The sequence below is a fragment of the Serinus canaria genome, chromosome 12, assembly GCF_022539315.1.
Source record: "Serinus canaria isolate serCan28SL12 chromosome 12, serCan2020, whole genome shotgun sequence".
NCBI classification, from domain to species: domain Eukaryota; kingdom Metazoa; phylum Chordata; class Aves; order Passeriformes; family Fringillidae; genus Serinus; species Serinus canaria.
This window is the reverse complement of record NC_066326.1, coordinates 11717580-11744767: the sequence shown is the minus strand read 5'-3', so window position 1 is coordinate 11744767 and position 27188 is coordinate 11717580. Positions and strand designations below refer to the sequence as shown.

Genomic DNA, 27188 nt, shown 5'->3' with positions numbered 1-27188 from the left:
GAAGTAAGATCTTGTCAGCTTTTTAGAATGAGGTGGGAAGTCCATGGGTTTGTTTTTTCCTGGTTATTTGCTTGCCTGTTGAAGTTGTTTAGAAGAAGTTGTCACTCCTATCCTCCTTGGAAGCTGCTTGCTTCTTGTGAAGCCTGTGTGCGTCCTCCTGTCCATCTAGACCAGCTAAAAAGGCAGTGTCACCCAGCTGCAAGTGCAGTGAACCCATTCCTCTGACTGAGGCTGCCTTTCATGCTAGTGGGATAGGCTTTTGAATAGGGATCTCCTGTCATGCCACCAGGGGCTGGGGGAAGCATCTGTGCTGCTTTGTCTGCCTTTGCTGCTCAGGATAGGGTGGTGTGTGTGAAAGTGGCCTGTAAGGTATTGATTTTTTCTGTGATCTGGAAATGCCACCATAGACTGGTATTTTAGGTTGTTCAGCTGCTCAAGAGTATAATTAATTTTTTTTTTTTAGAAAATCAAGCTGTTGGCATGCTAGATAATTCCAGGCTATGGGTCATTTCTTGCTAAATCACAGGTTTAGCAAGTTCAGATTAGGTATTTTCTAAGTAATAACTAATAATTATTTCTTGGGGTTTTTTTGTAGTACAAGTAGGAGCAGTGCCTTGTAGTATGGAAACCTTAGGGCAGGCCTCAACTCCAAAGCTTCTATTATCTTGAACAAAAACTAAAGAGTTGAGGGAGAAGATGAGACAGGAGCTGCAGAGATAGACATTTACCCACAAGGAGGCAGGAATTTTTGGGATGATGTCTTGATGAAAAGGTCTTAGATTGCCTGTCCATGAGGTTTGTGCCTGGGGCCATACCTCCTCAGCTGCTGATGTAGCTGGGATGTCATCTCCCACTGTTCCTGCTGCCTACTCCCCCTCCACTACCCTTGAGCTTACTGGCTGGGAGGCTGAGCTCAGCCTCTGAGCTTCATCCTTTTTCTCTGGAGGTGGGAAGAAAGCCTTGATGGACCACACAGGTGTCTTTCACCCACTTGCACCTGGGGGATGGAAGTGGTTGGACATGTTTTTGGGATGGAGGGCTCTTTGTTAGCAGAGTTCACTCAATGTCTGTGTGCTGCAATAAGAACCAGGGCAACTCCTGTGGAAACCAGATGGCTGCCTAGAGACATCAAGTTGAAGCTCTTCACTGAGCAGACAAATGCAAACCTCCGTGGCCTCTGAATCTGATGTGGTGACAATTCCTTTTTGTGTAAACTCGGTGAGTTCTGTGCCTTTTCAGATTGTCGCTGATGTTGGAGACAGGCATGCAACAGAACACACTGTCAGCCAAATTCTGTTGTTGGGCACCCCCTTTTATAGGGCTCTGTGCAGGCAGCAAGGGAGCTGCTGCGGGACCTGTATGGCGGCTTGGCACACCTGCAGGGTGCTCTGGTGGCAAAGTATCCTGGCACGGGCTGGCTTCGCGGCGTGGCACGGTTTCATGGTTTAGCGTGGCCATCTCGCCTGTCCCCCTCTCCTGCGTGCCTGGTGCAGTGCCTGTGCCCCCTGGTGCCTCTCCCAGTGCCCTGTCCTCGCTGCACGCCTTGGTGGAAGGCGCTCATAGTGTCCCCACCACTGTCCTCACATCACACTCAGTCTTTAACTGCCTCAATAAGTCCACAATGAGCCTCCGGGGCTCTATGACACTAATGGTGGTCTCATCGCCTATGGAGGCTGCCCCAATTATGAATCTGTCAGTCCGCTCCCATGTCCTTAAGTCTAGGGTGGTTCCTTCAGTTGCATCCAACCTGTGGTTCTCAGACCACATTGCCAAGGCTAACAAAGCCTGCTCGTCACATTCCATCCCCCATTCCTTCAAAAGGAGGGTCCATACCTTTACCACAGGGTCTTCTTCCACCGAAGCCGATGCTCCCATATTCCCCAGCAGCATCTTCTATTTACAAAGGGCCTAGACCACCACTGCTCTCCCAGCTGCTCTGCCAGAACTATGCAGCTCTCCCCACCACTCCTCTAGGCAGCTCTTCCCACCGCCCTCTGTCTCCCTGCTCTACCCAAAGCAGCTGGTTGCTTCACATCGGGGTCACCGCTTGTTACTGATTTTGGAGATAGGCATTTGACAGTAAGTTCATGCGACAACAGCCAAATTTTATTGTTGGGTGCCCCCTTTCATAGGGGCTTCAAATTTCTTTGCTTACACATCTGATTGGTTGGGGTCTTAACTCCGCCCAGCTCACTGGCCAATGATATGTCTGCATTCAGGATTGAATGGGTTTGGTTGGGGTCCCCTGTTTGAGTTTGAATCCAGCCTATCATTATCATACCCAGGGACTTGTTTACTTCTATTCTCTAACAAGCTTAGGCTGTTGAGTTGGTGTGTGTTAAGGCCAATTCATCTGTGCAGTTTACAGACCAGCTGTAGCTGTCACACCAGATATCCTTTTTCTGAGGAAAGGGTGCATATTTGCAGGGGGATGGATGGACAGACAAAGGTTTGAACAACTATTTACATCCAAGTGACCTGCCAGAAGGCAAGTCAATGGGCCCTTTCCCTCTGTGTTCAGGCTTACCTATCCCTGGGGAGTATTTGGGGAGGTCAAGTATCAGCAAAGTCCACATTTTTAGCATGTTAAAATAATAATTGCATGAAATTCCAGCACCTCAAGTAAGAATGACGATCATAAAACAATTCATTACCTACTTAGTGCAGAAGCTTAGGGATTTCCCTGAGCTTGGCCAAATCAAAGTGTTTATAGATTAAGACTTTTTCCATTTGACATCAAAAAAGCAATGTCCCTTGATGTGCTTACTTCTAAGTAATGAAGTTTTAGCCCTAGAATCACCTTTATTGACTTAAACTGTAAAGTGGATCGCCTTTAATTTCTTTTTTCAAGTGATTTCATGTGTCTGTCTTCCATTTGCTTGATGACAAGAGATAGCAGCAGCAGCATTGAAATAACTGTGCAGTTGTTATCAAGGGACCTGCACAGTATAATTTTTTTATATCAGGGATGGAAAGAAACTCTTCCAACATCCCGTTTTGGGAAGCATCATCTTGCCTGTGATCTTGGGCACTGCCTTAGAAGCATTGCCCAATGATGTGGGACAGCATCTAAGCCTTGCATGTTCTACATGCATGAACTCATGTGAACTGGCTGTATTGTTGAGCTTGAGATCTCAAAATTATATTGAGCTCTGGTCACTTTAAAACCTTTTAAATACTATTAGTATTCTGTTAATGATTGAGCATAAACTCAATCATTTTGTTTTCTCTCAGCAAAATCTCATCAGTAACGTTCGGTCCCATGTGACTGTGGATGGATGTGGAGGACCAGACAAACCTCATAGCTGGGCTGAAGGGAGTTAGGAGTGTTGAAGGATGGTCAACCCTGACCTGGAAGAGTTTAGAAGGATAGGAGAGAGAAAACATGCACATAAATTGTGCAAACCATGCAGCTTCAGAGTTACTGTCACCCTTTGCTTGCAGTTAGGCATCTCCAGACCTGCATGGAGGAGATGAGCTGAGTCCTGGCCATCTCCATTCTTGCAGGATTTGTCCCACACAATATGGGCTGGGAAGATTTCCTGAAATACAGTGGTTTGGTTTCACTGATGCCTCTGAGTGAGATGGATGATGATACAGGTGAATGTGGCACAAGAAGAAGCAGATGCAAGAAACCAATCCTGTAATGAGCCATGGGAGCTGGGAGCAACTTTTGCAGATGGGAAATGAACAGTCTAACAAAGGCAAGTTTTTTTGTTCACTGCCTTGGGAAGTGAGGAAAACAGGATTATGGCTGTTTTGCTGCCTGAAGCACATTGTCCTATGAGGACATTCCCCTCCTGTCCCCATTTCTTTGTGTTTTCTGGGGAGCCTGTGCTACTCTAAGCTGCAAAAGGAGATGGGATTATAAATTGCAGCTAAAGCAGAGGCTGGCTTTCTCCTGAAGATAGTGGGGGACACTAATGAATTGCTTCTGTGACTCTTACTTCCATATAGGTGAAATGTCAGCAAATCCAGTTGAACCCTTTAATTTTTTTTAAGGTAAAAAAGCCCACTGAACAAATCCCAGAATTTGTTCTAGAACTGAATCTGAGATAAGAGCAAGTTAGCCTAATTCCTTTGATAAACAGAGCTAAACTTTAAATTCTCCAGCTACTTTTGTAGGTCAATGGAAACTGTCAGTTTTCACTGTTGAAGTTTTGCAGCACAGAAAAATAGTGTTTTGCTGTCTGCCAGTCAAAAGCAGCTGCAGGATCTTTAGTTCAAGATTTTCTGGGGTTTATTTTGGCTTGTGTTGTTGTCTTTATCATCACACATGTAGCGGTGTAAGACACTGCTGCAGATCTCAGTGGTATCTTCATTGCTTTTGAGGTATGAATTAGCTTTAGTTTTATCACTGTCCCCAAAAAGCATGATTGCATTGACTTGCTGGATTTGGTGAGAGTCAGGAACAGAAACATCAGCAGAAACCCAACCTACTTTGAGGAATAAATGTGCGTGCAGAAGCAGCTCTCAGCTAACAAGGATGTGTGCACACTTGGGTATTTTGTCTGTGACCAATTAGCCTGATCTCCCTCTTGACAGTGCAATGTGTATGGAGTTTTTAACCCCTCTGATACCTCCTCCATTGCTGCCCTACACCTGCACCCTCAACAGTCTTTAAATGCCTTTGCTATAATTAGCTGGCACACCTAACTTCATGGAGTTCTTGTCTATAGCACTGATAAGCCAAAAGCATGAATAACATCCCCTGTTCCATAGTGCTACTCTGAACATCTTAAAATATATAGCTACCAAAACCCATGGCACAGGATCCTCTTTGGGAGGATATTCCTTCTTGCCATAGCTTTACTGTGGCCCCCCTGAAAGGAAATGAGCATGTGAGGGTTATCTATTACACTGAGTCTGGTTGCTACATTGTTTAAATCCCAGAATGAGTCAATTGTGCCAGTCTAAAGTAATGAACAATCCTAGCAACTGGAAGAAGCCTGCTGGGTCTGGACATGCTGTTCTGCATAGATGGAAGACTTGTTTGGGATTCCCGTGTTGGGAAATGTGTCCCCACCAAAGAGGAGATGTGTTTCTTCCACACTGGTGGAAGCTGTTCAGTACAGCTTGAAAATGTTGGGGAGAAACTGATTTGGTATCCTGGGGTTTCCCAATACTGATGTTTCAAATCTTTGTTCCTGTGACCCAGAGTGGGCTTTGGAGAGAAGCAAGGTTGCTTGTGAGATCCATATTGTGGGAACCTGCTTTGGAGAAACCTTGTAAATATGTTTGCTGTCTTGGGTCCGTGGCCTGAAACACCATTAGCGGGAGAAGTGCTCAAGGACCTTGGTTTATCTTTTGTGCTAAGGGGTTGTGTGAAGGGATGATAGTAAAAGTACTGTTGGCTAGTGATCCTCCCCCTTCAAATGAATTTTGCTCCATGAGAATGTGGAGCAAAATTCACATTTTGAATTTTTGGCATTTTGCTGCTGTCTTTGGACAGAGGGGCAGCATGAACCCAGGCATTCTGTATTTGCTTGGAGCAATTTTACTCCTGGTAAAAAATGCTTAGGTTTTTCCATATGGTGATCTGAGGGTTTTAAACAAATAAAATAAAATTAAGGCAGCAGGGAGCATCAAGATATACAAGTATGTGTTGATTGTTTTATTTTAACAATTTCTGTCTCTGCTTAGACTGTTTGGCATGAGATGTGTTCTGGTTACTGGAGAGTGAAAAATTATGAGGGGAAGGAATCAGTGACCAATTTTGATCATCGTCCCCAGTAAACAGGGTCTGAGCATGGCTGGAGAGACTTAGGATGAAGCATTTCCACCTCAGGAAGTACAAGCATGCAGTGCTGGGTTGCATGCATTCTGGTGTCTCTCAGCCTATCTCTGCCTCCTTCTCCCTGACTCTGAGGCTTCCTGCTCTTGGAAGGGAAATTGGTTGAGCTTTGGTTGCTGCGCATCCCCCTGCTGCCTTCAGGGTTCTGTTTGTTCAGAATGCCTCTTGTGCCTGCACTGTCCCTAGTTAGTGTATCTCTGTGCCGGGAGCTTTGGCTTTTGCTTTAGCGTGATTTGCACAGCTTAAGCCCTTTCCTGGCTATCCTTTCTTTTCATTTCCCATTTGTGCCGGCTGTCTGCTCAAGCGGCTGCTGTCAGCACACAGTGGAAAAACACCGATCCGTGAGAAACGCGCTGTAGCATATCAGCAGGAATTCCTGGGCTGCTTCTGGGATGCCTCTTTGTCAGGAGAGCTCAGCCATGTCTTTGTTTTCTCGCTAGCGACTCAGAGATGCTGCAGGTTTGTTTGGAGCTTGACTCATCTTTATTTGCTCAGTAACCAGGGCAGTTGCCCATTGTTTCACTTGTGTTTTTGTTGTGTGCTTTTATGTGCCGTGAGGCACAATATCTTCATGCCAGCAAGAATAAGGTAATGCATCTCTTAGCCAGCAGCCTGAGGACTAAAAATTTCTGATTTGGGTTGCAAAAAGGGAAGGGAAAAGAGCTGAATTTTCCCCAGCAATGCAAAAAACCAAAATTCAGCCCATTTGTTTGAGCTGTGTGGTCCCAAAGGAGGAACTCTGATCTGGCACATCACTCAGCCACAGACAAAGGATAGTTGATATTTGTAAATTGGTGCCACGATAATTTCAATCTGGAAGGAATAAACATGCAGACAGTCTGGCAGTGACTGGGGGTGAAGGGCATGTGACCTAAGAGGTGGCGTTCCTCTCTGATTTGTGTAACAAAGAACCAGCCTGTGCCTGTGTATGCCAGCAGGATAAATATACTAATTTCACCAGTGGTCCGTGTCAGTGCAGCTGCATGAAAACTGAGCTGTCACTGGAGACAAAACTTTGTCTGTCCTTTGTTGTCATGTTGTGAAAGCTGGGGCAATGAGATGAGGGTGAAGATGAGCAGCCCTGCCTGGGCACCCCTCTGGCTGCAGAGGCAGCTGCAGGCATGAGGGCACTGATTCCTGCTCATGCAGAAGAGTAAATGCCCTTGATCACTAATGAATGGGGAGGTAGGAGGAGAAAAAAAGCTATGTTTTCTTGGATCAGTCCCCTGTGGAGGCAAAGAAAAGTCTGCCATAAGTTAATGAGCCACTTTCATAAATGTGGGAGCCTTAAGCACGCAGAGTGGCTCAGCGTGTCTGAGCTGATGCAGCTGTCAGCCTGTTTGTATAGAAAATGCTTTTCTGAAAGGTATGATTATTCTAGACTGTTGAGCAAGTTCTTCTGTGTGAGTGCATTTAAACAACACCAGCGGTACTTGTGGAAAGATTACAAACAAAGAGGGTGCGGGCAACATTTTTGATAGCCTGGGGAGGGCATAAGAGGAGATTGTGCTGCCTGTAAAACAAGGACACCTGCAGTGTCTTCTGAATTGCTCAGGTCTCTCACCAGCCTGTGTGACACATCCTGTGCAGGTGTGCTCTTTTTGGAGAGGCTGCTTCTTTTGGGGCAGTGAGGATGAGAGCAGTGTGAGGCATGGAGATAGATACATTCCTGTCTCTGCAGGGTCATGCTTAGGTATTCACAGGACATTCTGGAAGGGTACTTCTTAAAAGCTTGTCTTTGGCCCTGGGAAACGCATCGTTCCCCAACCACCCTGGGGTGTGCAAAGCACCCCAAGGCAGTGCTAAGGTCTGGCTCTGTCCTCATCAGGTGGGGAGGAAATTAGCAGCAGGCTCTGGGGATACCCTTTGTTTGCTTCTGTTATTAGAAAGGAGTGAGGAAATAATGATTTATTAATGCTTCTGTGATTTTCCTACACCAGGCTAAGAAGGAAGAAATTGAGTTTCCTGGCTGATAGTCATGGCTCTAATTGAGCAGTACCATGCTCCTTGCAGAGCAGCTGGCCTGTGGGGTGCTGCTGGTAGCCATGGCTCTCTGATACAGTGCCCATAGCCAGTATGTCCTGTGATCACCAAAGGTCACTTCCCTGCTTTTCCCCTGCCACTGGCTGTCGCCAGGCTGGTGGAGACATGCTGTGTATAGAGCCCAGCATTTCTCTGCTGCAGTGTTGTTTGATTAAGCCAGAAATATCTGATAAAGGGGGTGGCAGCCACTCCTTTCTGGGGTGAAGCACCGGTGGGAATGTGTTATCAATACCTCAGCAAATACCCCTTGATCTTTGTGCTATGTTTGGGCAGAAGGCTGGTGCCTCTTGGCCACAGCCTGGGCACCATCACTCCAGGCTGACCAAGAAGTCCCTGTGAGGGCCAGTGCCTTCCACTGCCATTGCTGCCTTGTCACAGCCATGTTCCTGCCCTGTCCCTGCCACCTTTTCTGCCTTCCCAGAGGGGTTGGCATGGCTGTGCCTGTGCCTGGTGAGCCAGTAAACTGATGAAGGATGCAGTTAACAGCTTGCATGCTGCAGTGGGTGCTCAGGGCTCTGCCAACCCCCACCGTGCAGCATCAGTAAATCCAGCTGAATTCCTGGGCTTTGCTTAGTACATCTCCTCTGACAGCCCTCTGTACTGCAATGCCTTTTTCATGAATTCCCTTGCTTCCATGTGAGCCTTAGCTTATGAACAGGGTTTCATCTCTGTAGCCCAGAGCATAGGATGGGGCAGGACTGCAGCACAGGACTCTGCAGGACTTTGGAGCACCCAGCCCTGCCTGCACTCCAGGGCTCTGCTCTTGCTGCTGCTTTGTGGCCTTTCTCCTTTGCAGGCTGCAGAGCCGTGCGTGGCCAGGGCTGCCTGTGAATGTGTGAGACCTCTGCTTGCCTGTGTCCCAGCTGCCAGCATCCTCAGGAATGGATGCTGGATATAGGCAGGATTCTCCTGTCCTGCAGAGTGACTGATCTCCCTAGATTGCAGGGGGAGAACAGCAAGGCACTGCCCAGAGTTCCTGGGAGCACGTAATCCCTTGAGTGCTAGGGAGGTGGAGATCATAGCTGAGGCCTTGGCAAGCCTGACTTTTGCCCCCTTGCAACCTGTGCTCATTTCTGCTGCAGTGTGCTTTTTCATCCATCTCCCTTTAAACAAAGCAGTGCCATTTTGGTTAATCCAAGGAGTGTGCAGATTCCCCTGACTCACATGATCTATCCAGGATACTGATACTTACTTTTTAACTTTATGACTACAATGCAGGGAATCCCTGATGGTGGGTGTCCTACAAACCCAGAATGCAAGGCAGCCCCTGTGCTCAAGGCCCTGCCATTTCCCCCCTCACCCAACAGGCACCCTCCCAACCCAGCTGAGCAAGGGAGATGGTTTATGAGCAGCATCAACAATGTCATCAAGTGCAAGTAGCAAGTTAATGCTGCTTTTTTATTCCAGCCCTTTGACAGGGCCTTGTTAATAGAAGGCTGGGAACAGAAACAAAAGGAAAGGCCACAGCAGATAAAAGCAAGTTGTCACAGCACTGCTGCATTAGTGTGAAAATGCTGTGTTTTATCAGAAGGGAAGCACCCTCTCCATAATAAATGGCATTGCACAGCAAGGAGCAGCTCCATAGGAGACCCCTCCTGTGGAGGCGGGCTGAGAGAGTGGTTGTTCAGCCTGGAGAAGGCGTTGGGGAAACCTCATTGCCTCCAGTACTTAAAGGGAGCTTATAAAAAGATGGACAATGACTTTTTACATTGGCAGGTAGTGCTAAGACAAGAGGGTATGGTTTTAAACTGCAAGAGGCAAGGATTACATTGTATTTTAGGGAGAAATTCCTGAACTGGAGAGTGGTGAGGCACTGGAAGAGATTGCCCAGAGAAGCTGTGGATGCCCCATCCCTGGAAGTGTTCAAGGCCAGGTTGGATGGGACCCTGGGCAATCTGGTCTAGTGAGTGACATTCCTACTCAGGGTAGGGGGTTGGAACTAGAAGATTTAAAACATCCCTTCCAACCCAAACCATTCTATGATTCCAGCCTGTGGATGGATTCCTGTGGACTGTGCTGATGTGCCCTCTGGAAGAGGGCAGAGATGCTGAGCTGTTCAGTAGGATTCAGTGCTCTGTACTGTTCTCTTCCCTGGGATGATCAGACTGAGAACGGGTTTAAATCCGTGTGGCTGAAGGTGTGGAGGATTGGGGGGGGGGTGGGGGGCTCATGTGGGAGTGCAGGAAGGCAGGTGGGGTGTGCAGAGGGCAGGAGTCCATGGCACTCAGAGCAACACTGGCATTCCCCCTGGAGACAGCAGTACTGGAGACTTTGGCACTGCTCCCTTTCCCAGAGAGCATGCAGCTTGCTGTAATTTTCTCTTATCTTTTCAAAAAATGAGGTGAATTTGCTGAAATAACTTGCTGTTCCTTCCAACTCTTCTTGGAATGTGTTCAAATACACTTTGCTCCTTTTCCTTAGTTCTGTGGTTTGAGGTGATGAAATGCTCCCTAGGCCATATCCCTAGGCCACATGGGGCTGCTTGGATGCTTCATCCCAAAGTTGCATTCTGAGTGTTGGTTTTGTTCTTGACCTGATACTTAAGCAAAATTGGTTTTATTTTTAAAGTTTTCCCCAGCTGCTTTCTTCCCTATTTTTATTGGGAAAACAAACCAGCAAAAAAAAAAAAAAAAACCCTCCTAAATTTTTCAAAGCTTAGTATTGCAGAAGAGGTCTCTCATCCACACCTTGCTTTTTTCCCCACAGTCTGTGGTAGCTGGTAATTCACATTTGCTTAAGCAATTAACCAGGATATAAATAATACATAGGATGTTATCAGGAAACTGCATGCCAGTGTTATGGAGGCAGGCACTTTTGGCCCTGGTGGGGAGGGCTTCCCTTCTGTGCTCTGCAGCCCCCTAAGGCCAATTAAGGTGCATCCTTGATGAGAATCCAGCTGCTGCTTGGCTGGATAAATTGTTGCTCTGATGCACAGGGGGGGGGCAAAGCAAGTGAAAGAGCGGTTTAGTGTTCAAACAGCTGCAGTGAGCTCTGGAGTCTGAGCATTCCCCTCCTCCCCTCGCGCGTGGGCTGAGGCTGGAGCAGCGGGACTGAATGGGTGGTGCTGGCACCAGTGGCAGCTTATGGGAGGCCTGTGGGTCAGAGACTCAGTAGTGTGTCCTTTGCCTTCTGCCTCAGTCTTGCAAAGGTCTTTTCTCCTGAAGGCATATCAACTGTTGATAAACAAAGCCTTTTGGACTGTCTCTAGTGTAGGAACCTGCTTTATCTTCCTGCTCTGGGAGCCTAGGGAGTGGTGTCTTCCATGTTTCTTCTTTCAAGGCTGCTGTTTATTTTAACTGCAGTAACAACTGCTAAACCAGCTGGCAGGAGGAATAAATGTTGCTGTGACAGCTTGGGTGGAGATTTAATAAGTCCAAGTGCTGAGTCCTGCATTTTGGCCACAATAACCCCCTGCAATGCTCTAGGCTGGGGACGGTGTGGCTAGACAGTGCCCAGGCAGAAAAGAACCTGGGGGTACTGACTGACAGCTGACTGAACATGAGCCAGCTGTGTGCCCTGGTGCCCAAGAAGGCCATCCTGGCCTGTGTCAGGATCAGTGTGGCCAGCAGGAGCAGGGAGGTCATTCTGCCCCTGTACTTGGCAGCGGGCTGCACCTTGTTCTGGTCCCTCAGTTTGGAAAGGATGTTGAGACATTTGAGTGTGTCCAGAGGAGGGCAGCAAGGCTGGTGAACAACTGAGGGAGCTGGGGATGTTCAGCCTGGAGAAAAGGAGACTCCTATGTGACCTTATCACTCTCTACAACTCCTGAAAGGTGGTTTTAGTCAGGTGGGGTTGGTCTCTCTACTCTGACAGAACCAGAGGACACAGTCTTAAGCTGAGCCAAGGGAAATATAGGCTGGATATTAGGAAAGTTTTTTACAGAAAGGGTGGTAAAGTACTGGAATGGTCTGCCCAGAGAGGTGGTGGAGTCTCTATCCCTGGATGTGTTTAAAAAAAGACTGGATGTGGCACTTGGTGCCATGGTTTAGTTGAGGTGTTAGGGCATGGGTTGGACTCTATGAGCTTGAAGGTCTCTTCCAACCTAGTGATTCTGTGATTTGGAAAAGATGCTTCAAGTCACAAAACAAAAACAAAAACCATCAAGAAAAAAGTGAGAAAAAAAAATCATTTAGAGCCAATAGACTTTGGAGACCACCAGATTTCAACTGTCACATTCACAATTGTGAATTTGCTCCACAGGAAGGCAGCAAGAACAGGAATAATTTGGCTTGGGATAAACTTGGCTTTGCAGTGGGATCTCAAAACCTCCCTGCAGCTGGCTAAACATTCAAGGGTGCTGCATGGTCCTGAAGCTTTGCCTCTGATCTCCCTGTGGGGATCATTGGACTTTGGTGCTTGTAACAGTGACTTTCTTTCCCAAACATAAACGCTAGGAGTTTATTGTACTGTGGTCTCTCCTGCCATAACCTCTGGTGCAAAAGAGCCTCAGCTGAAGGGCACAGTAACATGTTGGATGTTGTTTTTCAGGTGCTGGAGCAGGATGTGGTTCTCCAGTCCATTGATCGTGCCATTGAGGCTGTGCACAATGCAGCCATGAAGAATGGGGGGAAATACAACCTGGAGCAGAGAGATGTCCTCCAGTAAGTATGATGGGAGAGCTGGCAGATGGAGGGTGCTCACAGTGTCATTCTGTCCATGGGGGATGTTGGATGTTGCTGGTTTGATCCCCTGTGCTGGAAAATGCTGCTGCACTCAGAGAACTTCCCAGTGTTTGAGCTGCTGCTGCTCCTCCTGACAACTGTGTCCAGCAAAGTAGAGCTTTGACCTTGCTCCTCTCTCTCTGTGCGTGCCAAGAAGAGGAGATTCTCAGCCACACTGTAGGCTTGGAGGAGAAATCCAAAACCTTTCCGGCTGCATTTTCTCTGCTTTACCAGCCAGGAATTGTAGAGGTTTTTGGCATGTGGCACAAGGTCTTTAATACGTTCTCAAATAATTGCTTGTGAGGAGAATTTTTGTTTTCTCTGACACCTCAGACTCTGTGCTGAGGCATGCTGGTTTAATCTCGGTCGAACAGCAGTTCTAAAGTGCAGGCAATTTCTGAAGCTTGCAGTGCAAATATGTGACTCTCCCCCGAGGAAGAGGCATTTTTCTCCAGTGAACTGCTGAATAAATTATGGGCTTTTGCAAAGCCTCTTCCTTCCTCCCCCAGAAGTGCTTCCTTAGTTGTTAATGAAACTGGAGCTGGTGTTCAGAGTAATGTAGCCCATTCTGGTATATATAGCCCAAAAGCAATAAATCATTAAAAAATAATTTAAATGTTGCAGCATGGTCACTCCCTTGAGCTTTGCCCTTCCTGATGTCATCATTCTGTTTCAGAAAGCTGATCCATCACCGGAAGGAGACTGTGTCCCGTAAGAGCCACTCTCCCACCCCTCAGGGGACAGTTATGACTCAGTCCTCCAGTGACCACCACCTGGATGTGTCCCGGCAGCCCAACGGGGTGTGCCGGACAGGCTACGAGCGGCACCACAGCCTTCCCAACACCGAGTTCGAGGGGGAGGATGAAGGTCTCTACCAGGTAACAGGGGCTGGACACTTGCTAGGTTCCTCCTGTGGTGCTGTGATGTTTCTTGTCCTGGTGAATAAAATGCCTTGGCAGCTGAAGTTAAAAATCAGGTGTTTGTGCTGCTGACCTGGGATTACTGCAGTGTAAAGTGTTGGTGTCTAAAAAATCTGGAACAGTCTCTCTGGCATTTACACTTGTCATGCTTTTTGGAATCCTTGAGGGTCCATGGCTTTATGGTAACGTGCGAAATCCACTCCATTCTGTGTGACTATCTCTTGGCAACTTTCTAAATGAGTTGCAGGCTCCCTGCTTTGAGAAGCAATTTCGACGTGAGCAGTAGATCTCCCTCCAAGCACTCAGCACTGCTTCATTTCCCCCTTGTTATGTCTGCACAAGATCATTGGTCCTTAAGCATTTTATCTGCTGTGGCTGCCTATTTATACTACTCAAAACAAAACAAAAAGCCAAAAAACCCCCAAAGATCCTGCTTTGTCTGAAGGTTGCTTATCATGATGAATTAAAGGCAAATTGCAGGAAATACGATTTAAAGCAGATCTTTAAAGGTAGTTCCAAGGTTACAGTGTGGCGTCAGTGAGGCTTCAAAGTAGCAGCCCAGGATGGGGCTGTGGCTGTTGGGGATGAATGATGTGCCAGATTTCCCTGTGTAGGTGTAGCTGGATGTTAGGGCTAAAGGCGCCAAGCAAGGATGAAGATTTTATTCCTCCTACAGATGAACACATGCACTGTAATTTTTCTTCATCTCTCTGGACTGAATGTTTGGAGGTATTGTGTTTATAAGGCACTGATCTGCTGTCACCCCTAGCAGATGAGGCTTGTTTTACACTTGAAGAACTGTGGGTTTGGGGAGATGAAAGGTAGCTCTGGCTCACTCTGGCTGAACACAGCAATTCCCACAAACCCCATTTTTCTCCTCAGCATTCATTTCTGTTATTTGGCAGTCAAACTAGCTCCATTCTCAAGCCTCTGCATTACAGGCTAAGGAAATGGGGCACCTTACAACCCATTCTCCATGCTGATTCCCTGTCTTTATCTGGTCTGTGGTTTGGTTGCTTGCCAAAAAGGAGGAAGACGAATTTCCTTGGCTGACAAAGAACTGTTTCTGTCTGGGTGGCACTGAGGCTGCAGTTGAAGAGCTTCCAGCTTAGCCCTGTGCTGAAAGGGCTCCTTGAGATTTTAACAGCTCGGTGAATTTCCTGAGGGCTTTGAAAATACAAAGTGGAGGAAGCAGCATTGCTTTCTTCCACTGGTTATGCAGTAGCCTAAGAGGAGACCTACTGAAATCTAAACTTTCTCACTAGCTCCAGAGGAGCAGGGGTCTTGGCATGTGCTTTTCATTGCTTGGGATTTTCAAGTGCATTTACTGTTTGCATCTGAAAACCTAAGCAAAATTTGAGGTTTTCTTTCTGTGGTTTTGCTCCCAGCACTGAACTGGCTGCAGTAGTTGGTGAGGGCATTTGTGCTTCAGCTCCTCCACAGTCAGCATAAGGTGGGAGGCTGGGGCTGCTGCCATACCAGCTGCCAAGGGTGGAGGTTGGGCTCTTGGAGTATTTTAGTCAGTCTGCTGCATTTGTGCATGCTCAGTGAGTTTGTGATGCTCATCTCCAGAAACCTTTTCTACAGACCAGTGTGTCTGGCTTGGCAGAGTTTGCCTGGAGGAGGTGGTGGGTGGAAGATTGTTAATTTAGTTTATTGTTTCATTATTTTGTTTGAAGGGTACTACTATAGTAACACTGCTCCCAGGAGTCGGAGTGATGATGTTCTCTGCCTACTTGGCTGTGAAGGGAATGGGAGTGTTGTGGTAAAGTCAGCCCTTGTCTTTGAGCAGCACAGGGAGCACAGCCTGCTATCAGTCCTTGCAAAAGAGTAAAGTACAGTCAGCAGATGTGTAAAATCTGTGGATTTGAAGAAGTTCACAGTGCCCTAATAGAGGCGTGGGGAAAGGGAGAGTTTCAACACAAGTGCAGTTGCTTCTCTTTGGTAAGATCCCTCATCTTTTCCCCTCTGGACAGGTGGGATCTGAACTTCAAGGACTCCTGCATGGTCACCTTGTGCATGGCAGCTGCACAGAGGAGGGGGGTTTCCCTGTGGGGGTTTTGGTGTTGTACATCCTCCTGTTGGCCCCAGGGAGTGGCTAGGATGTGGGGTGGAGGGAGGGGATGGCCATTGATTACACCCCACAGCTCCTGGTCATGTGGCTTGTGCGAGCACTGGGAAATTCCCGTGATGCTTCATGTTCTTCTCACAGCCGCTTGTGCTGTGGTGTGTGGCTGTCTAAACTGGCAGGGGCTGAGCTAGCGTTGTCTGTACGTCTATTAATTTAAGCATTAGCCTGTAATAACTGTTAAACTTGTGTGGTAAATTTGGAAGCCATGGAAATACTCCAGAATGACCCAACCCTCGCTATCTCCAAACAATGTCATGAATCTGCATGAAGCTCTGAGCCTGCCTGTCTGCTAAATCCCACTGCCCCAGTAATCGTGGCTGTGCCATGCCAAGCAGCTCCAACTCGTGCTGTCAGCTCCAGCACTCTGCAGACAGGGCTCTGCTTTTAGCACAGCTGAGCTTTCTGGATTTGGGGCCCGCCTGCCAACCATGGCAATGCAGAGACCCCTCCTGATCTGCTTGACCTCTTTCAGCTGTGCAGTCTCTTTATGGACCAACACAGATAATTTTTGAAGCTGTATGCAAGTACTGGATAGCATTCCACCCAGAGAACAATGTGGGGTGGATTGACAAGAGCCGAGTGTGCAGGCAGGATGTCAGCAGCAGTGCCTTGTGCTAATTCACTGGCTGAAGGCACTCATAAAGTGACTTTTCATATGGCATGGTGTAAGGTTGGATGTATTTGGTGTTGGGTGGGAAAGGGACTAAGAGATCCTTTTTTAAAAGTCTTTGTGCAAACTGCTGTCTTCCCTTGTCTAGTGGATCTAGACACGGGCTGTGAGCACATTGTCAGCTTTTGCCGTAGAGTTGTGAATATTTGAGGTGGCTTTTGAAGGTGTTCTATTTATAGGAATATCTTTGCTCCCATTTCAGATGAAGTTTTTGCCCTTCCTGGTTCTGGGGGAAAAAAATACTTTTCTCCCTCTTTTTCTGCTGAGCTAATGTAAGATAGAGACCCTTCAGGGGCCTGTCTCAGATTTTCACTCTGGGGTGGCAGAGCTTTGTGCCCTCAGTGGTGTTTATATAGGTCTATTCAGCAATGACAGGGCACAGAAAAATTTCTCTTTCTGGGCTAAACAAACCTGCAAAATTTTTACTTGTGGTGGACTGAATGTCATTGTAGATTCCAAATGGTTGAAAGCCACGTTACCCAAGGCATCCAGACCATCACCTCCTTTCCCTTCCTGTGCTCCCCTAGGAGGTTTGGCCACAGACAGTGATTGCAATATCCCATAAAAGCAGAGGCACATTTGAGGCAGCAGGCTCTGAATCCCAGCAGTCCTGAGAGGTCCCAAGCAGAGTCTACTGGCCCTGAGCTGTTGAGCTGTGGGGACTGGTGTATTGATGCAATGTCTTCCCACCCAGCTTGGCTGCTGTGTTCAGTGGTGCTCTGCTGATCAGAGGTTAACCCTGAGGCTGCACTTCACTGGAGTAATTGTGGGTGAATGTGATATTGGTGATCGTGGTGTTTAGATCTGACAGGAAAGGATGAGTATAGGAGTCTGGGTCTGGGGCTTGTACACTGCTGGCTTGGCAATCCTAGAAGAAGAGACTTGCACAAGAAACCCCAGATGTGGGGAGTTAATGCAACTCCCTGGCAAAGCTTTTCCCAGTGTGTCTTGCTATAGGTAGCATAGTATTGCACAGAGGGTCAAACCCTGTTTTCTCCCTGCATGAGCAGAAATAGCTTTGAAAGCATGGAAAAGGCATTTACATGTTTCCAGTCCTTGGCTTTGTCTTTCTGCAAGGGTATTTGTAGCTGATGTAATGGATCTCTCCAGAAGAGTGTGTAAATACACACTCTGTTTGCAGCCTCTGTGGAGCTATTGAGAGTAATGTGGAGACATGGTAAGTGGGTGGGATTGCATTTGGAATAAAGGAGGAGTAAATGCTTGACAGGTCTACACGACATATGCTCCATGTGCTTCTGAACACAGCAATTAAACAAGGGCTGCTTTGCCTGTCACAGGGAGGGGATGAAGTCACTTTGAGTCCTGCTTTGTTCTTCTAGGAGGCCGCCCATTAGCATCTGTCCTCCTGAGAAAACTGCCCCAAATGACAAGAGAGATGTAAGGACAAATCTACACATGCACGTGAGAAAGAAGTCTTCATAAAGAGAATATCTTTATTGTCAACCTCCTTTGATTGCTTTGCAATCTTTCCTTACAGATCCCTCCACAGGCTCATCGTGCTGCTCCTGTCACCCCCCCACCTCCAGAGAAGCGCAAGAACACACAGATTGCTGCTCCCATTAAAAGTAAGGACAAGCTGCTCTCCAGGTCTTGGGCATGAAGCAGACACTGGGTGATGTAACAGCCATGAGGCCTGAATGCTTCTGCTTTGTGCTTAGATGAGCATCCTTATCCATTCCTTGAATTCTGATTATGGTTTATATCCTTACAAATATATCTGTAAAATGTATACAGCTTGATTCCTATAGGTTTTAATGCTAGTGGTCCTGAGCTGGTTAGCAGTGCTCCTTCAAGCCTGTTCTGATTTGGGAGGGTCTGAGCAGCTTGTGGACAGGTGCCAGGTACAGCACATCCCCCTGCTCCTTCAGTGCCTGTGGCTCTCCAAGGAGCAACTCTCTGCCTGCTCATGTGGCTAGTCTGGCTAGTGCACTGAGTCAGTGGTTTAAGATCCTTTTTCTCCCACAGACACCATGGCTGTCTCCCAACAAGGCAGAGGGAGCATTCCCTTGCAGTGTGTGATACTTTACCAGGGGAACTCACTGGCTTTTAATGCACTCTCACTTCCCAATCTGTTGAGCACTTTCTTTGTACAGTGGTTGGATTTCCATGAACTCAGTGTCTGGTGCCTGCAAGGAGCAGTAATAATACCAGGGACACATCTGCCTATGTGCTGCCCACAGGCAGAGGAGCAGCTAGTGAGAAACACTTGAGGGCAGGACCATGGGGTCAGGGCTGGAGCTTCTCCATCTTCAGCACAGTTGGGCTGGCAGAGTAGTGCTTATCCTTCTGACTTGCTGTCAGCTTGCCCAAGTGCTCTGCTGTGCTGTGACAGTGATGCCATTGGTGACACTCAGCCCATTTCAAGCCCACTCATGTCCCCTTGTGTGGAACTGGGCAGAGCTATTGACTTGCAGGTAATTGAGAGAGGGGCTGGCACCAGCTTCCTTAATGGTACTGAGCCATTTTTCACTGGAGTAGTGTGAGTTTGCAAAGGTCAGTTTCCTTCAACTCATTATTTAATGAAGCCTAGGGGGAGCTATGAGTCATGAAGGATCCTCTGTGAGGAGGAGGAAACAGGGGGATGTTGAACCTGTATGGGTGTGAAGGGCCTAGTTTTTCGGCCTAGGTGGTCTTTACTTTGGGAGGAGTGGTGGATGGACTGGTAGAGGGCTCCAAGCACTGATGGAGCAGGAAGGGCAGGACAGGCATTTCACATTAGTCCCACTGCTCCTTCCTTTGGGCATGTGTGTGTGTAACTGCCTTCCATGGGTGCTGAGCTCCCCATGGAGTACAGCTCCTTCTCTCCCAGCACTAACACCAGCTGCTCTTGGGATGCTCATAGACAGCTAACCCACTGTTTGTCCAAGTAATTGTTTTCTTGGTCAAGGAAGAACTCGGATACATTTCTGCCTTTGAGAAACTAATGGATAAGATTAACCAAAACTATATATACAACCAGGTTAAAGGAAAGAAAAATCTTAATATCTCTTTGCTTGTTGGGGATTTTTTCCCTTGGAAGGTGGGACTCCCACTGCTAGAGCTAGTCAAAACTAGAGGTGAGGGGAGAAATACAGTAGAACAGATAGTGTGGAGGCTAGTGAAATCAGTGGGTGCCAGCAGGGCTGCAGGGCTCATGATCAAATGTTGGGAGAGTGCTGAAAGGGAGGGACTAAAGAGGTTGTCAGTCAAGTGTTTCCTCCACTGTCAGCGCTAAGCGTGAGGTCTGTGCAAGAGGGAGGTGCAGGCTTGTGTGTGAAGCCTTCTGTGTCTTCCAATTCCGAGGCACCATCTTTCAAAAGTGAGGGCTTATGTCCTTAACACAGAAAAAGCCTAAGCCAGGGGGAAAAGACTTTTCTGTCCCTTAGTTCTGTCCATCTCTCCCTCCCTTCCCCTGTGTAAAACACTAAGCCCTTTGAAGGGTATTCATCTCAGCAGAGTAGCTTTCCCCTTTCTAAAGAGGTGATTGTGTGGGAATGCTCCAGAGAGAGCTGGTACAATTTTTGCTTTGAGATAAGTGAGGCAGGAAGAGGAGTTAAACTGCTCTGGTCGAATGCACAATGAGCCTTTTAATGGACTGTGCTGTAGCAATTTGGGTTTTTTCTCTTTTCCTTTGATGCTGTTGCTAAGGCATGTTTAATTGTCCCCTTTCAGATGCTGTTGAAATTATTCCTGGGTCAGCTTCTAGTGCCTCCTCTATAAGCACAACATCCCTGGATACCTTGTACACTGCTTCTTCTGTATCCGAGAGCGCTCTCCCCACAGCCACCTCCAGTCCTGCCAACACCCCACCCCCTGTCCCGAGCCGGAGCGTCCACACCACCATCACACGCAACCTGGACAGCGGCTCCGTCAGCCATTCCCGTTACGGGACTTCCCCAAAGGATACCAGCAAATCTCCCCAGTCCAAGAGGGTTGCCCCAGCTCCGCCAGCTGAAGGGGGGACCCAGAGGTCCCACAATGTGGATGGGGAGAAGACTTCTCAGGTAAAGAAAACTGCCCCGGCCCCCCCTGCAAGCCTGGATGCCTTCAGCAACCTCTGCCTGGAGGATAAGAAGGCAGCTGGGGTGGAGTCGCTGCCAGCAGAGCCCGGTGGCCTGGTGGCCTCCGTGCCCAAGACAATTGGTGCCGAACTGATCGAGCTGGTGCGCAGGAACACCAACCTCAGCTACGAGCTGTCCCGTGTGGCCATTGGCATCGTCATCGGCCACATCCAGACCTCTGTCCCTGCAACCAGCAGCATCATGGAGCAGATCCTCATCTCCGTGGTGGAGAGTAAGGTAATGTGTGTGAGGCTGGAGTGGGAACTGCTGGACACCGCCTCTGATAAGGTGTCATGAACTCAATGAGCTCCTGATGTTTGGGATGAGAAAAGCAGTGAGATCCCAAAAGAAAAGATGCTAGATGGGGGTAAATATCCAGCCAGGGCTACCAGGGGTTTCAGGGGTTTAAGCCAGGTCATAGTACTGTTAGCAGAGAAGTGGAAAACAGGTGAGTTTACTCCCCAGATGAGCTGCAGATGTACAGCATAGCCTTGAGTTGGAGCATTATCTTGAGCTTGTTTTAAATAAACCTTATGTCAAAATAATCCTATCTTTCTCCTTCTGCATCAGTCATTGAAATGGTGAAGTGCACCTGGGCAGACTCTGTTTTAGCTGGAGGGATAATAAATTTCAGCTCCCACTTGCTCAGTGCAGCCCTGAGGAGTGTGCATCATACAAACTTCTAAGATTGGAATTCCATTGCTAATAGCAAGATTATAATGAACTGTTCGGAGGCATTTGAATATGGAGGACTAATGACATTCAAATTTTACATCAAATCATAATCTGGTTGACTGTTTGTACTGAATAGAGGCCCCTATAAGCAATCATCAAGTCTCTGTGGCCATAACCCAGTGGTTAATTGCTTCCTTCTCCAGTAACAATGCCCTGTCAATTTGTGATCTAGATTCAGCAAAAAAATTTAGCTGGTTCAAGCAAGTGTTCTGGCTCTGTCTTGCATGCTGAGAAGTTCAGTTTTCTGATATTTGCACCTTGTCCAAGATTTGAATATTATTTTTATCATTAATACATGTACTCAGGATACAATAAGCTTAATTCCACAGAAGTTATTTAGTGCCACGTTTCTGCAGAGGGGATTTGAAAGCCTCAATTTCATGGCCATTCCTGCAGACCAGCCTGAAAAGGATAGGAAGAAGGTGATGCCGGTGCAGGGAGTAGTATGGATCTTCTGGTAACTGATATGATATCTGTCATCTAGGGCATCTGTGGGATTTTAAAATGACCAGTAATGTATGGAGACACAGCAGAAGATTGTCCCATCTTATAATACCTCATCATACCTATCTTGAGCAGTACTGCTTTCAGAAGGAGAGCCTGGATGGGCTTGCACGGTGCTCAGGTGTAAATGTTGTAGATGTGGTGTGCATTTTTTCTCAGCGTCCCAGCCAGATGATATACCTCTGCTGATAAGTGGGGGCCTGGTCCCAGGTGAGGTTGTTCACCTGGTGTAGAAGACTAGCTCTGACAGCTGGAGTGGTCACGTGTACTTGTGGGGTGACTGCACTGCTGTAGCTTCACTAGTGTGGTTTAGTGGTACAAATTATTATTGTTGACTTTGTGTTGTTCATTATACCAAATCATTCCACAGTCTCAGGGGTTTCTGTGTAGTATTGTTGCTGAGTTGTCAGTTCTAGGTCAAGGAATTTTTTTCTTTAATTTGTAGCTTCTGAAATCCCTCTACTCCCCAGTCCATGCAAATACATGGCAACTCATCTCTTGCATATTTTTCAAGGTTTTTCTTCTACTCCCTAAAACAGAGTGAGATATCAGCTTTGATTTAAAGCTTTGGTCTGCTCGTAGTAGATACCATAGCTGCTTCAACCTTTTGGATCATGTTCTTTAATTAGCTATATCCTTTCTTTTCTTTTCCAGTCTTAATTTAAAGTCAGCTCACTGATTTACTAAATCAATTCCACAATCCCTTACCTCTCTCCCATCCCCAGTGCCTTCTGAAGGTTGAATAGTACTTCCATCTTATTTACCTTGCTGTTCCTCCAGCATGGAATCTGTACAGGCACATGGTTTTTTTAGAGAATAAAAGATGCTGGGACAGCATCCTGCTGCTTTTTGACAGGTAATGTAAGACTAAGTTGGGGGAGCAGCAGAGACAAGGAGGGTGCTGAGGAGCTCGCACCTCAGGAAAGATACTAAAGAGGTACCATACTATTTGGGATCTGCAGGAGCAAACCTGCCAGGTTGGCTTCCCTGTGTCAGCTCTTGGCCTGGCCAAGTCTGAAAACCTGCTATATGATTTTGGGGCTCATCTGGAGGGAAGGTGTGTGTACCCATGGGACTGGTGATCCACAGCACTTGCTGGTGAGGTATGGGGGGAGGGAAGCAAGAGAAGAAATGGCCAGGACAGCAGCTGGGTTTGCATGGCAGATGTGGCCACCTCTGAGCAGTGTGCTTATGATAAAGTTCCCAAAAATGGTTTTGGTCTGTTAGGAAGAATGAAATCCCTGTAGCAGCTTGTTCTGCTGGGCTGGGGGTAGGGAACTATTTGAAGCAGCAAGATATTGCAAAGTGGTGTTGTTAGAAATACTGAAACCTCCTTCTGCTTATGGGCTCTCTAGCAGATTCCTGGAAATGGCCATATGATGATGCTGCACGTTGTAGTAGCTGCCAAGATGTTTAATAAGCAGAGACCTGATCCTGGTAAGGGGAGGGCTGAGAATGGTGCTGAAAATGCACTGAAACAGTGTGAGGTGTAGTTACATGGTCAGATGGAAAAGCTTGTTAATGGGTTGATCTCATCCAAGTCCATCCAAGCTTGATGCTCAGTGGAGTCATTAAGGGCTGCAGATGAAGGATTGGAGAAAGTAGACTAGTGGTAAGATGCTGAATAGAGGGATCATTAAAATGAATACTCATTAAAATGGTCATCCAAAAAGAGTCCCAGCAGTGGATTGAGGTAGGACTGGCCATGCAGTGCTCTGGTGAGGAGGATGTAAGGCACATAATGGAGAGCCCTCACCAAAGCAGCTGGGACTCTTGAGGACCGGCAGGTGACACTGCAGTGTACTGTAGGTCCTCCTAAAGAGAAGCAGGGGGATGGCAGGATGAAGCAAGTCTCTTAATGTATTTGCTTCTGATAAATCACCATTCAAATGGAAATTCTTATGCTTGTACTCAGCTCTGGAAAGCTGTTGTGCTCTCTTACAACTGGCTACCTGCTTTTCTGCTAGGCTACCCATAGCTTCCCAAAATTTCAAGTGTGTACAGAGGCTTGTGTTAAACCTGCATGCTTCTTCCTTCATTACCTGCCTCACAAAAATTATGTAAGAAGCTGCAACAAGAAAACTTCTCTATTTTATAACTGAAGCATGGACTTGAAGTCCTAAATTAGTTCATACCCCAAAGCAACTCACTAACAAGTCTGTCTCTAATAAAGCAGGCAAGACATTACTGTTAAACATGCAGTGGTTTCCCCAGAGAGGGCTGGAGGGTGGGGATAGGCAGGAGGGGTGCAGCTCCTGCACTTGGCCATCCGTGTGCAGGTGTCACAACTGGCACAAGACATGGGCTCGTGTCTCTGTACAAAATCTATCTGTTCTGCTCCCAAAGTGAAGTCTGCCTGAAGGCTGGCTGCCCCTGCCTGCACAGCCAGCCTGTTGGAAGGAATAAGTCTTCTCTGAGGTTCCAGGAGATGTCCTGGCTGGTAAGTTATAAAGGCCTTTTCTCACTGAGTGATCATGACTTGTTGCTGCATGTGGTAGGACAGCCTCATCCAAAAATTTGTAGGAATTTGGTCTCAGTGAGTGGGTTTTCCCTGTTATTTGAATTTCTCACCTTGGTTCTCTTCCACCTTGCTGATCTCCTGCTGCTTGGTCACTGCTGCCAAACCCTTGTGTATATAATTTAAGCTCTTTCACAAAATAGTCCTTACCTCTCTTAATAGTGCCTGGACACCTCACCTGTGATCAGCTCAGTTCCGTGTACTGAACCCCCCCTTCTTGCCTTGCTTTCAGGAAACCAAGTGATTCATGTGATATACTTAGGTCCTAGAGGCTTATCCTAAATCCCAGAGCACAGCGGCTGTTCAGGTGGGTTAAATGCACCCTCACCGCTCCCCACTTTCTTGAAGGAGAGGAGGAGCAAAGGAAAGGCAACTGAAGAGTGAGACCTTCATGGCAAGGGTTGTGTGTGAGGCAGAAGTGGTGGGGTTGCCGTTGACAGCAGCTGGAGAATGGACTGTGTGCAGTAAGGTTTACTGGGTGGCTGCACGCTTCAGAGCTGTGGTGAACAGTGGAGCTCTGCTGTTTAGGATGAAGCAAAACCAAAGCAGCCCACGATGAATTGGTTCCTGTTCTTGGTGCAGAGGATCCAGGCCTAGAGCAGCTGGCATGGAGAGCACCATAAAAGTGCCAAGAGCCATGAATCCAAGGCAGATCTGTCCCTTTCAGGCTGGAGGGAGTGGGCAGCAGAGGGAACTTCTGCCTTGAGGCAGCTGTGCAGTGTGGTAGTCTGCTGTCCAGGACATGTCTGTTTCACTGGGGGTGCTCAGCTGCTGCCTGGCAGTGGTCCTGGCCCATACTGGGCTGGTTTGGCTTTTCCCATTCTCAGGATGATTTCCAGAATCTACAGAGGGCAGAGTCTCCAAAAGTATGAGATCTGAAATAACATGTGTCATAAACTTACTGGTTTTATACTGCCAGCTCTTGACTGAATGAGGTCAGCTGCCAGTTGGGAGACAAGATTGCAGGAAACAGGCACCCAAACAAGAGCCAGCTGTCAGGGTCCCACTAACCAGTGGTTTTGCTGTCGTGCAGAACCTGAGTGCGGGGCTGCCCTCGGGCCAGATCTGCCATGACGAGCAGCGGCTGGAGGTGATCTTTGCAGATCTGGCCAGGCACAAGGATGATGCTCAGCAGCGCAGCTGGGCACTCTACGAGGATGAGAACGTCATCTGCTGCTATCTGGAGGAGCTGCTTCGCATCCTGGTGAGTAAATTCCTCTCTTTACAGGCAGACCAGAGCAGATAGAACTGGTGAAGTTCCTTTTTTTGACCTCCTTCACCCCTGTGTTGCCACTGGATCTGCTGTTTTGGGGGTGCAGGTTTCTTCTGCATCCTTTAGTGTCAGGAAGCCCTACCCTTCTCTGTGGGTTCTGCAGTGCTCTTGAGCTGCCTTTGCTCTCCATTCCACCTTACAGAGCTACTCTGAAAGCATTACTGAGCTGTTCATGGTAGTTTTGGTATTTGCCTATCACAAGAGGATATAAACCCTCACCTCCAAAAAACCCAACCTGCCACAGAAAACCTGGAAGTCTCTGGTAGCACTCCTAATGCACTCCTAAGCCCATTTAATTCATCTTCCGCTTAAGATATCCTCAGTTGCTGGGAGGTACCTGTGGGGTTAAGCTCATTAAATGCAAAGAACATTCTTTGGTTGCCTTGAAAGTGAGCTTTAAAGCTGTTTTTGTGAAAAAGTATAAATCATCTCACACATCTCTGCATACAGGAGAGGATTACTGTCCCAGCACTCTCACTAGTATGTACAAGGCTGGCTGTGTCCAGGGATGATTTAGGAACTCCCCTCAGAGCAGTGACATGATCTGTGTTAGGGGTTCTGTTGTGGGGTTTGCTCTGGCACTATTGTATAGTCCTCTCCAGTTCTGGAGAAAACAGGTACACTTTCTGTAATAGATGCCAGGGTCTTTGTCACTCTGCATACAGCCTGTGCTGCATTGCTGTGGGCCTGCTGGGCAAGGCTGAGTGGAATTTTGTGCAACCATTTCCTCATAACTTAGGGGTGGGAGAAGATGTACTTCTCAGGATGGGAGCAGTGCTGCAGCTACTCTGTGTAACTGTGTGATGCTCTCAATCAGGTGCTTTTTGGGTCGTGTTTTAGATATTTTCAGCCTGAAACATGCTCTATGGCAGAGGCATTTCTCAAGAATCCACTTTGATGGTGAAGGGTGATGGTTCTTGACCTGTTTCTGTGCTCTGCTTTCAGTTTCTTTGTGAGATATTTGGGCTACTGAGATCTGAAAGCAAGGGTTCTCCCTCGAGGTCCCTGCAGCAGGCACCTTCTGCTTTGATGTGTCACTGGGTTACCTGTCAATTCCTTCTTCCAGACAGATGCAGATCCAGAAGTGTGCAAGAAAATGTGCAAGAAGAATGAGTTTGAATCTGTCCTGTCCCTTGTGGCGTATTATCAGATGGTAAGGTGGCAAAATGCACCAAATGTCTTTTTAAGATTTCCCTGAAGATGCTAAAGAGCAGGGTTGGTACAATGAATGTATTGAAGATGTTTCCCTTGGATAGGGCAGTTCTGTGGTCTCTCTGAAACTGCAGCATATCCCTTTCAAGTGCTGGCTAATGTCAATGCTATGCATGAAAGTTGTGTGAAAGCGCAGAGGATGCTGCAGACTTTGAAGCAGTAGCTAGCACTTGGCAAGGGTAAAGCTTGCTGCTTTTACTGGCCCGTTGAGGACCAGCATTGGCATCACTGGTATCTAGAGGAAGGATTTCAGAGGATGCCTTGGGAGATCTGACAGGCTGTGATTGTTCTTCTTTTAATTGATGCACTCCTGTGCATTAGTAAATAACTTTGGTTAGGAAAGTAGGTAATGAGTAGAAGCCTTGGGAGTGGGGAAGGAAATCAGTTTAGAGGAAGAAATAGAAGTTTTGCCTTAAACAATTATGTAGCGTTGCTTTGCCCCTCTCCTTCCTGCAAAGTTCTGTTGTAGGACTCTGTGGGAGTAGAAAACCTGTCCCTAAGTCCCCAGATACAGCACATCAAGTCTTGTGGCATTTTGCTTTCATCTAGCACTTGTGTGTCTGCACCCAGATCTCAGCATCAGGGGGCTGTAGCATAGCTGAGAGCAGGAAGGCAGGCTGGGCAGTCAGAGCCTGCTGACTTTCACTGCCTGCTGTTCTCTGCCCA

General features: G+C 47.4%; 1 protein-coding gene across 3 annotated transcripts in view; it reads left to right on the top strand.

Annotated features, from left to right (window-relative positions):
* Positions 1 to 27188, top strand: part of NCKIPSD (NCK interacting protein with SH3 domain) — a 47781-nt gene that overhangs the window by 7359 nt on the left and 13234 nt on the right. For all 3 annotated transcript variants that reach the window (XM_030227890.2, XM_050979243.1, XM_050979244.1), the window contains exons 2-7: positions 12326 to 12438; positions 13175 to 13376; positions 17718 to 17805; positions 19892 to 20517; positions 25071 to 25241; positions 26377 to 26463. In XM_030227890.2, coding sequence (XP_030083750.1) covers positions 12326 to 12438; positions 13175 to 13376; positions 17718 to 17805; positions 19892 to 20517; positions 25071 to 25241; positions 26377 to 26463 — 1287 coding nt within the window. The remainder of the gene's footprint in view (positions 1 to 12325; positions 12439 to 13174; positions 13377 to 17717; positions 17806 to 19891; positions 20518 to 25070; positions 25242 to 26376; positions 26464 to 27188) is intronic.